A 12,017-nucleotide genomic window follows, 5' to 3' on the forward strand; every position below is an offset into this window, starting at 1 on the left:
GAAATATTCTTAAACATCATTGTCAGTATATCATAGCAGACTTGACTCCTATGTACAAAAATTCTTTAGGCAATTTATTAACAACTGCTCTGAATTGATTCTAACACGAACTGCCTTGGGTTGAATTTATATTCTATGGTTAGGTGTTACAGTAAGCTAGCTCCTGTTTGTCCCTCACTTGATGAAACAAATATCCATTTAAAGGTTGGATATAAATTCAATTCTGGTAAACTTAATCTTATTTTGTACTATGGAAAAAGAGCTTTAATTTCTTAAATCTTTTAACTAGGAAAGTAATCTTCCAGGAATGTAAATAGTATCCACATTTTGGTAGTTTCTAAAGTTCTTATTTCTTAACATAGTTTTCTTAGAGCACATTCATATTGGCATGTGTACATATCACCTGTTTATGTATGGGCAAGCACTTTGTGAACAATCAGAAAGAAGTTTTTATTATATTACGTTGCATTCCATTGCTTCCTGCATTGAAATGCGTGGCCAACAAGATATTTTTTAATGCTAAATTTATTGTTATCAATTCATCCATATGGTTATTGTATGCCTATTTTAAATAGGAAGACAGAGGAAAGGGGTTGTGTCAGAGTTTGAGAAAATGTTACCTCTGTGATGTCTTGAAATCACGAAGTGTAAGAGTTGAGCATGCTGATATTTGTTGTTTGTCACTGTGCATTTTATTTCTTTGTTAATGGTGTGTGAATGACTAGGTGCTTTTAGTGAAAGAATAATACATGAATAACCCCAGTAATAGAAATACCAACTACTACTATATTGATAAATAGGAAATATTTATCAGTCATCTGAGGTGGTCTTCAGATATTTATTACTATATTGGATATAATATAATATCTTCAAACTTTCGACATTTTTTATTTTGGAAGATTTATCAAATGGGACCTATATAAACATAATGTAAATGCATTTCTTGTTCATTAACTCACACATATCTCATGCTTTGTTTCTTTTGGTTATCATTTGGCAAAATGCATTCCAGGTCCTTTTAGTTTTTCATTTTCTTCCTTTCTTGTTTTTTCCAAACTGTTTTTTAACAGTTTGAATTTTGTTTAATCATTATAAAAAGTAAGTTCTCAATGGAAAGGTAAAATTTTTCAGCATGTTGAAGTTTTATTTATATATTTAGTTTTACTTTTACCATCTTATCCATTCAGTGGTGTTAAGTATATTCATATTGTTGTGCAATAATAGTAAATTTTCTTATTGGAACCTAATTTATTGCTAATGTAGTCTTGCTGAAGCAATGTCTTTATATTTATTCTACTTTATTTTTTTTTTCTTCAGAATCTGTATCGATTTGAAGGCACTGGTTTTTCAAACATTCCTCAACTAATAGAACATCACTATACAACAAAACAGGTCATCACTAAGAAATCAGGTGTAGTTCTGCTGAACCCTATTCCTAAGGTGAGTGCGTGTATGTATGTGTGTGTGTGTGTGTGTGTGTGTGTATATATATATATATATATATATATATATATATATATATATATATTCTTTATATATATATATATAAAGAATGCTTTGGGAGTTAACATTTACCACAACAAATAAAGTTCTTAGATTATTTATAGAAGTTTGGAAACATAAGGACTTTGTGATTACCACTAGTGCTAATATAACTAAGGCAGCTAGTTCCTTGGTTTTATTAGGATGGGTTGCCTTTTTATTCAGTGTTTGCTGGTTTAAAAATGGCCTGTTCTTGTTTTGTTTTTTTTTTTCCTTCCCAGTTTTCCTTGAAACACTTGAGGCCTTTCTTTTACTTTGTAAGGTTCAGACTTTGAAAGGTTCAGTTTATGAAAGATTCTAAGATGTAAAAGTCAAAGAATATGTCCAGCAATTATGAGTAAATTAGAATTTTAATTTTGGATGTTAAGTTTACAATATGTTGTAAGACACTGGAAATTAAAAAAAAACTATACTATTTTCTTCAAATACAATAAATTGTAAGTTTCTTATGTGGGGACAAGCATCGAGGTGAGAGATTGTTCTGGGTAACTTTTAACTGTAAGATCTAACACAGAATGCATTACTTTCATATGCTTTAAGAGATTAATAAGTTTTGGAATGGGTATGAAGAAGGTTTGTGTTTTAAGATAAAATCTGTGGGGCTTGGACCAAAGTGCAGCAATGGAGCTGGGTTGGCTTCTGAGTACTTTTGATGTTTCAGAAATTGACCTGGGGTAGGTAAGAGTCCTTTTCTTTGGAGGCCATCTACTATCAAGAACAGTGTGGCCATAAACAGCTATACAACCTGGTAGGTTAATATCTGCTAATTTGATTTTTATATATCTCAGATTGACTTTTAATATGAAGGAAGTGTTATTTGGAAGAATGCTAATGTATAATTGAGATTCAGAAAAAGAAATAAAAAAAACTGTTGCTATCCTTTGTTAGTCTAGAACTAATGTCTGTATTTGTTCTCACATTCTATTACTCAGTCATTACTGAGGGGCTGAGCCTTGACATTGCTTTCACAGAAGATTTTGAAAGTCAATTGCTAAACACTAATTCTGTGGCTAAGACATTGGCCTTCTTGCACAGTTTTCTAGAACTATGTGATTGGTTCATTCTTCATTTATATATTTCTCTTTGCTTTTCCCCCCATTTTAATTTGAGAAAACCTTATAAAAATTCTCTGTTAGTTTAAAACAGGTGTTCATATTTTTCTGTAGTAAAACAGAGATGTTTGTCAGTGTTTCCTCTTCCATCAATGGATAACTGCTGTTGTTCTGCAGAATTCTAGGGATTCTTTTCTTTAAGATGAGCAATTCCCATGGCTTCATGTACTGTTTACGTATCAGTGACTTCCAAATTTATATTTCTAGCTTACATTTATATCTTTCCCAAAAGACCTAAGAGATTTTTCCACTCTTTACCTAAAACTTGATTTTATCACCTTTAACCCCCAAATTTGTTCTTCCTTTTTTATTAAATGGTACAAGTTTTCCTCACTATCCAAGTAGAGTGTTTCTCTGAAATTTTTGTAAGCAAAAGGCATAAAGCAAAGAAGCAATTACCATTTCATAAAGTGAAAATTTTCTCGAATTTCTTTTGGTTAACAAAAACAGGTACTAATTTAAGTCTTTTGTAAAAGCAGAGTGGCCTAAAGCAAACTTTTGGATAATGGGGGAAATCTGTACCACCAAATATTTAGCTTCTCAAACCATAAGTCTGGAGTTTGTCTTCGACATCTCCTCTACCATAGCCCTCTCACTAGCACTATAAGTGACAGGAGTTTTGTATACTTAACCTGTACATGTAAAAGTTTGAACTTTGATTCCAGCATGAAATAAATTTCAGTGCAGTTCTAGCCATGTTAGGTCAACAAGATATACAACTGGGTTTTCAGAAATATTGATAGCCCATTTTACAGCCAACCAAATATTTGCATTTTCTACTTGCTTAGCCAGGTCTAAATTGAGAGACCAAAGCCATAAAAGAGACACATAAAAATGCAGATCTGGGCTTTTGTAGGAATATATAATTTCAAATAAAGCTATATCCTTCTCTATATAAAAATTTTCATGAAACGAGCCTAGATAAATGGAGTAGATTGTCTGGACTGTTACATGGCCAATTATTCTCTTTCTCTCAAACTCCCAGCACTGGCTGTGGAGCTGATTATCTATCTCATCATTTTATATAGCACTGGCTATGAAAATAACTTCTATAGACTGAAAGCCCTGGAAGATTAAGGAGCTATGTATGATTGTTTTATGAGGTAGAAATTTGAAGTTTATCCAGCTGATTCTTAACCTGATCTAAAGTACTGGTACTTGAAATATGCAGTTTGTTATCTGTTTGTTGTAAATATTGTTATGCATTTTATTTAATGAAGCATATTATTCTTTTAAAAGAAAACCACAAAAAAGACTTGAAAATTAGACAGTTTTCAATTATGAGTGAGGAACAAACTGACATGGATTATATTATGGCAGTATTATCTATTATATATCTTCCTTTGAGAAATTATTTATAGTCTTATAACTTGAATCTATTTCTTGATTTAATTTGTGCAAGAAGTTAATGTCTTTGACCATATAATATGCTATAAAACATCTCATTTCCGTCTTGCCAGTCTTCATTTTTAGCCTACATAAAGAGTGCTATTTTGGTCTCAATCTAATTTCTGTTTATAGCAACTGACTTCTCAGTTCCTATTTATTTCTTTCTTATCCATGAAAATATATCATCACAATGCCTAACTGGAAGACACCGTGGCCACAGGATTATCTTTCTTATCTTCAGAAGTACAAGAAACTAGACAATCTAGAATTAGAGGAATTATTTAACTTTCTCATGATAATAAAGCTAGTGCCCAAGCCATTTCTCCCTCACCCTCCACTGGCTGATTTCTCCTGTGCTGCTTCCCACAGTTTGTGGAAAAGAATGGAGGATGAAAGGCACTGTTCTAACAGGGGTTATTGATCACCCATCACCATCCTTCTTCTGTTAGCAAGCACATTGGAGATGCACAGAACCTGTTCTTTACTGAGTTCAGTTTCTATTTCAATGTCATTCATCACAGAGGCCTTTTCTGGCTACCTTCTGTGAAATAATACCTCACTTCCTTATTATTCCCCTCTTCTGCTTCTTAATATCTCTTTGCTGCAGTTGTATTTACTTGAAATTATTTTATATGATATAGTTTTACTTGTCTGTCTTCCCCAAGTGGAATATAAGTTCCATAAAGGCCAGAATTATATTTAACATTTAGTGCAGCTGTAGCCCCGTGCTTAGAACAGTGCCTGCTCATAGCAGAGGTTCATTAAATATTTGTTGAAGCATTGAATTCATTGAGCAATTGTTAGACCAGGGGCTTGCTGAGCTTTCCATTTGCATTATCTCATTTAATCCTTACATATTCCTATGAAGTATTATAACAAGCCCCGTAGCAGCACTATCAACAATAGCCAAAGTATGGAAAGAGCCCAATGCCCATCGATGGATGAATGGATAAAGAAGATGTGGTATATATATACAATAGAGTATTACTCGGCAATCAAGAAGAATGAAGTCTTGCCATTTGCAATTATGTGGGTGGAACTAGAGGATATAATGCTAAGTGAAATTAGTCAGAGAGACACAAATATCACATGACTTCAGTCATATGAGGACTTTTAAGAGACAAGACAGATGAACATAAGGGAAGGGAAAGAAAAATAATATAAAAAACACGGAGGGGGACAAAACATAAGAGACTCTTAAATATGGAGAACAAACAGAGGGTTGCTGGAGGGGTTGTGGGAGGGGGGATAAGCTAAATGGGTAAGGGGCATTAAGGAATCTACTCCTTAAATCATTGTTGCAGTATATGCTAACTTGGATGTAAATTAATAATAATAATAATAATAATAATAATAATAAATATCAGTTGTTTTTAGCCCCATACAATATTATGAATGAGGAGCTGAAGCTTAAAATCATAAATGACTTGCAGAAGATAACAGAACAATTAAGAGGCAGAGCTATGAGCCCATGTTCTTACCTCTATCTGCGTAGACTACAGAGTCTAGACTTTAGAGACTAGAATAAACTGCTTATTTTAAGGAACAAGGGTGTGGGTTTAAGGAAAAGGAAGTATCTTTGATTTCATAAATGTTAAATTGAAAAAAAGACCATAAAATATCAAAAACTAAACTACGAGTCTTTATGAAAAGAAAATCAATAAACAGTAATATTGGGTGGCAATGCTGGGATTTGAGGTAAAATATAAGGACTTGATAAAATTTAGTTAAGAAAGACACATAGTTCAACATTAACATTTAAATGGTGACTTGAAGTTTATTTGTCTTGTTAAATTTAATATTTCTTCATATTTAGCTGTTTTTTTAAAGAAATTTCTTCTAGAATGGAAATTAAAGTTCATGAATAAGGGGCGCCTGGGTGGCTCAGTTGGTTGAGCCATCCAACTTCAACTCACAGTTTGTGAGTTTGAGCCCCATGTCAGGCCCTGTGCTAACAGCTCGGAGCCTTGAGCCTGCTTCAGATTCTGTGTCTCCCTCTCTCTCTGCCCATCCCTCACTAGTACTCTGTCTCTCCCTCTCAAAAATAAATAAAAACATATAAAAAAAAGATAAAGTGCATGAATAAATTCAGGTGAGTTAGGCAATGAGCCTTTAAATTGAACTTTAGACAAATGACTTGCCTGCCAGCTTAAATCAAGTAACTGTGGCATTTTATCAGAATTTAGTGTAGGATGCCAGAACAGTAGAGGCAGAGTTTTGCAGAGAGTAAGTCTTTCTTCCTTCCTTCCTTCCTTCCTTCCTTCCTTCCTTCCTTCCTTCCTTTCTTCCTTCCTTCCTTCCTTCCTTCCTTCCTTCCTTCCTTCCTTCCTTCCTTTTTTTCTTTCTTTCCCTTTCTTTCTTTCTTTCTTTCTTTCTTTCTTTCTTTCTTTCTTTCTTTCTTTCTAGTGTTTATTTTTGAGAGAGAGTGAGAGCACAAGCAGGGGATGGGGAGAGAATGGAGAGTGGGGCAGAGGATCTGAATCAGGCTCTGCACTGACAGCAGTGAGCCTGACTTGGGGCTTGACATGGGGCTTGATGTGAGGCTCAAATTCACAAACCGTGAGATATGACCTGAGCCAAAACCAAGAGTGGGACGCTTAACTGACAAGCCACCCAGGCACCCAGAGAGTAAGTCTTTCTGTGACAGAGACTAACTTGTGAGGAGACAAGTTTGTGGCAACAGCATTGATGTTGGACACATGTACACAAACAACAGTTTGTACAAGAGAAAAGCTGTACTTTTAATTAGGTCTTCTCTTCATGTTCTTGGTTTCAGATCATTTAAAGACTATTTTACTTTATAGCTAAGTAACATAGCTTGCTTCTTCCAATATTACTGTTTAATAATATTCCTCTTTTGGAATCTTGAGATACGGTTTTTGATAGGTTGAAGTCTGTTTCAATTTAACATTTTATGAAATTAGAGACTTCTTTTTCCTTAAATCTATATCCATGTTCCTTAATTATGTAATTAAATTATTAAAATAATATAAAAATTTAATAAAGAAATGACTGGAAAATAAATATGACTTAATATTTATTTGTTTAGCAAATATTTAGTTAACACACACTCTGCTGAGCAGTGATCTATATTATGTTGGAGTGCAATAAATGCTATGCAAATGAAGCCCATCAAGCAGATAATGACCTGAGTGTGATGGTGAGGTCAGAGGTTAGGTGACGTGTGTGTGTGTGTGTGTGTGTGTGTGTGTGTGTGTCTAGGGAACAGCTGGTTTTTTAAATCATTGTGATCCAAGAAGGCCTCCTAATAAATTTTGAAGAGAAAAGTGAACCAAACCAAAGACTTGTCCGTAGGATTATATGCAGGAGCAATAGTAAAAGCATTTAACAGTGCAGCATGAATACTGGCCTGTGAGAACAGATGCCAACTCCAAGGCCCTAGAGCCATGCTCGTGTTTCATTGGGTCAGTATCTTTCTTCCCTGAGTGTCTGGGGAAAGAGTGTTCCTAGGTATAACTGAGGAGCTGCAGAAGCTAGTGTGGCAGGAACAGTGTAGACAAATGGAGTGATTGCAGGTAAGCTCAGATTTGGATTAATTTAATAACTAATGTATATTATCTTAAAAGGTCAGTTATTTATTACATAATTTAAGAAATTCATTTCATTTAGGTAAAAGCTCTGTATAAAATTTTGTAAGTTTTCATGGTGAGTCTCTTCAAAACCAAATATTTATGTTTAATAGTGTCAATTAATTTCAAGGGAATATTTTTATAGTCATATGGCTATCTAAATAGAGTAAAACCAATGTTCTTCATTTCTAAGAACTTTTTCTCCCAGCCCATTGTTGTTTTTTTTAAATTCTCGTTTTGTTTGTTTATTTTTACCCCCACATGACACCAAGCAGTTAATTCCATTTGGACATGGTCTACCTGGAGATGGAGTTAGATCCCATACATTAAGGGCTCAATCCTACAAGTCTCCCCCCTCCTCTGCCCAACTTCAGATGCCAATCTTAAAACCAAGTTGTCACTATGCTTCTGATATCCTGGTGATAGATTGGAGGTTCCAACAACCTTCTCCTTAGGTTCAATTAACTTGCTAGAGTGCCTCCCAGCACTCAGAAAAGCATTCTACTTAATAGATGACCAGTTGGATACAAAAGGACATAACTCAGGAAGAGCCAGATGTCAGAGATGCATAAGGCAAGGTATGTGGGAAGGGGAACGGCACTTTCTTGGTGTCTAAGGGCACAACTGTTCCCAAATTTCCACACCTTTACCAACCTGGAAGATCTCCCCACACTGTCTTTTTGGGTTTATACGGAGGCTTCATTACGTAGGCATGCTTGATTAAATCATTGACAACTGGGGCTTGAACTCATTATCCAACCTGTCTTCCCTCCTGGAGGTTAAGAGGTTGGGACTGAAAACTCCAACCCTCAAATCACAAGGTTGGTTTTCATGGCACTAGCCCTATCTTTAGGTTACCTAGAGCTGTCTAACCATGACTCAGCGTAACAAAAGACACCTTTGTGGCTCTGAGCAACTTAGGAATTTCCAAGGGTTTTAGGAGCCTTGTGCCAGAAATTGAGACAAAGACAAAATACAATTTCCTACTATAAATCATAATATCACACTCAGTAATATTATTTTAGGAGGCATCTAGCTAGCTCTGCTTTTGCAATTAATCCTCTTATGCTGTCATTTCATATGAGATATTTAGAAAGTACTGTGTGTTTAAAATTTGAAGAAAGATAAGTGATTTATTTATTTATTTTTAGCTCTTGAAAATGAGATATCATGTCAAATTAGATTTCCAATTGCAGAGACCACAGTTTGGAAAAAAAAAAAGTTCTGATATAGAATGCTTGCTGTTAAGATTTCTACTTAATTGCTCTTTAAGATCAGTTATTAGCTCCATTGAAGAGCACAAAAAATTACAGACTATCCTCCTTAGGATAAATTCATCAAGAATACATAAATCACCCTGTGGACCACCGAATTGAGCAGAAAGAATCCACTTTTCAATGCCAGTTTTCACCACTCCCAACCATGTGATTTGGGGCAGGTCAACCCCCAAGTCATTTTCTGCCTACAATAATCCTACATGGTTGTTGTAAGTATCATGTAAGAAAATCTGTGTGGCTATGTGTTGGAAACTGGAGAATAGCGTATTCTTTCTTCTTTAAAAACTTTTTCATGTGACAAATAACTCACAACAGAAGGTTTGGAAAAGGTAAAGGTAAAATTTGGAAGATTTTATATTATGAAGGAAGAAAAAAACATTGAGTACATAGTCTGGTGATAATATTCTACTTCTGTTATTTTATTAAATTTTTTTAACAACTGTGCATTGAGTATTATTATCCCCATTATTAGATTAGGAAAGTCAAAGATCATAATTTACCCTAAATCACATTTCTTGTAAATTTTTGAGGTGTGTCCTGAAACTGATTCTGTTATATTTATCACCTTTTTACTACAACCTCCACTAGAATAAGTTATAATCTATAGCATCAGTAACATCAGTAGTTTAACAACATTTTTTTTTTTTGCTATAGTCCAATACTCCTGCACCAGAATATAACAGTGAACTTGACAGTTATGGTGTCATCCTTTATGAAAATTAGTCCCGCAGGAACTATATAACATGTTGTGCTAAGGGAAATAGAGGGTAATATTTGAATATTCAGCCTTCATTTAGCATAGTCAGGGAAGTCAAATTAAACTTGAATTTTAGGCTTGATCTATTTAATAAAAGAACCCTGTCATAGTGCATTTAACACATAGACTGACTTCCAGTTTTTTTTATCTCAAACTTTACCAACAGTTATTTCGAGGAAGAGCAATGTTAGGCTTAAAAAAATTAATAGGCCTTGGAGACCACTAATGTTCCTTAAATGACCTCTCAGGGGTATTTCATCCATAAACCTACTTCATACTTTCTTAAATATTATGATTTTTCAGTCTAAGGAGTTAGATTTTAAAGTAATCCTTCCATATATTTCTTACCTTGTAAACATTTTTGGCATGGCATGATAGGAATAACTCATTTGAATTAAAAAAAAATTGTTCCCAATGTTTGTTTATTTTTTTTTTTGAGAGACAGAGACACAGTATGAGCGGGGGAGGGGCAGAGAGAGAGGGGGACAGAGAATCCAAAGCAGGCTCCAGGCTCTGAGCTGTCAGCACAGACCCTGACCTGGAGCTCCAACCTACAAACCGTGAGATCATGACGTCAGCTGAAGTCGGACACTTAACTGACTGAGCCACCCAGGAGCCAGACTCTCATTGGAATTTTTTAAATGCAAGTAGAAGGGCAGGATTTGGTATTAATAGCCCATTGTCTGAAGTGTGTAATTTCATCATTTAAAGTATTTATGAAAATTTTCTATGTGCATGGACTCAGAGAAGCATGTAGAAATGTATAAGAAGGTATATAAGAAGATTTCTGGTATGAACATGGTTGTGTGACTTAGCATTTTTTTTCCCTCTTCCCTGCCAGAAACCATAGCAAAGAGAACAACAAAAGTAAAATGTCCATAAACTGCATTCTTCGTGAAACTAAGAACCATATGTAATTCATCGACTTCAAAGTACATGTTGTGGTAGTCAACCTTTGACTGGGTGGAAGTTGTATAGCACAAAGTTAAGACATGACCAGATAGCCCCGCTGCTGTAGATCTTACCAAATTGCAGCAAAAACACCTTTTGAAAGAGGAATTTACCCTAAAGTTCTCGGCTATATTCTTTGCTTGCATCAATGAATGTGGGAAATGGGTGGGGGAAATAAATTTTATGCATAAATTAAGTGATTCAGCCAAACTTGCAGTCAGAAGAAAACTTAGAGTCTTAAGTAGTTACATCAATAAAACAACAACAAAAAATAATTGGGTGAAGCATACAACTCAAAAAATTAGGAAAAGCAAATCCATAATTAAATAAAAGTATAGCAGAAAGAATAAGTTAACAAAGATAAAACCATAAAGAGATGAATTAGAAAAAGAGAAAACAAAAAATATATATATAATAACTGCTTTTAAAAAGATCAATACATAATTAAAAACACTTGCTAATTTAATCAGTAAAAACTCGTATCACAAGAATGCCAATCCCTTTAATATACAAAGAGCCTCTAGAAGTTGTTTAAAAAAATAGATAACCAAATAGAAAAATTGGCAATGGGCATGGGTGGATAGTTAAAAAAATAAAAATACAAATGGCTCTTAAAGATATGGCAGGTAATTACTTAACTCAGTGGAATAAATGGAAATTAAAACTAAGGAAATATCATTTTTTCACTTACTAGATTGGCATAAAGTTACAATTTAATAGTTCAATTTCTTGGCAAAGATGTGCAAAAAGGCCCTTAGATACTTTGCTAATGAGAATATAAATTAGAAAAATCTCTGTAGAAGGCAAATTGACAAAATCCATCAAAATTATAAAATGTATGCATACCTTTGACTTAGCATTAACACTTCAGTAATCTATCCTTTAATTGTGTTTGTATATGTATGAAATGGTGTCAGCACAAGGTTAGTCACTTCAGCATTATTTGTAATATTGGAAATGAAATGTTCATTAATAGGTGTCTAGTTAAATTGAACATGGTACTCCATCTGATGGAGTACTGTAAATGAGGTACTCCAAGGTGCATTGTGGTTTTTTCAATTTTTAATTGTTTTCATGTTTATTTATTTTAAGAGAGAGAGAGAGAGAGAGACACAGAGAGAGAGAGAGAGAGAGCCAGCCAGTAGGGAAGGAGAGAGAGGAAGAGAGAGAATCCCAAGCAGTCTCCACACTGTCAGTGAGACAAACTATAAGATCATCACCTGAGCTGAAATCAGGAGTTCCATGCTTAGTGACTGAGCCACCCAGGTGCCCCCACGGTGCACTGTTAATAAAAGAAACTAAAGGGGTGTCTGGGTGGCTCAGTTGGTTAAGCTTCCAACTTCAGCTTAGGTCATGATCTCCCAGTTCATGAGTTTGAGCCCTGCATTGGGCTCTGCAC

General features: G+C 34.6%; 1 protein-coding gene across 9 annotated transcripts in view; it reads left to right on the forward strand.

Annotated features, from left to right (window-relative positions):
* The window catches only part of FER (FER tyrosine kinase), a 445,463-nt gene that overhangs the window by 208,804 nt on the left and 224,642 nt on the right, over positions 1 to 12,017 (forward strand). For 8 of the 9 annotated variants that reach the window (XM_042944781.1, XM_042944800.1, XM_042944791.1 and 5 more), the window contains one exon: positions 1,318 to 1,440. In XM_042944781.1, coding sequence (XP_042800715.1) covers positions 1,318 to 1,440 — 123 coding nt within the window. Of the gene's footprint in view, positions 1 to 1,317; positions 1,441 to 12,017 lie in introns of those variants that run through there. The other variant, XM_042944843.1, reaches the window with a different exon arrangement.

This window comes from Panthera leo, chromosome A1, assembly GCF_018350215.1.
Source record: "Panthera leo isolate Ple1 chromosome A1, P.leo_Ple1_pat1.1, whole genome shotgun sequence".
Lineage (NCBI taxonomy): Eukaryota > Metazoa > Chordata > Mammalia > Carnivora > Felidae > Panthera > Panthera leo.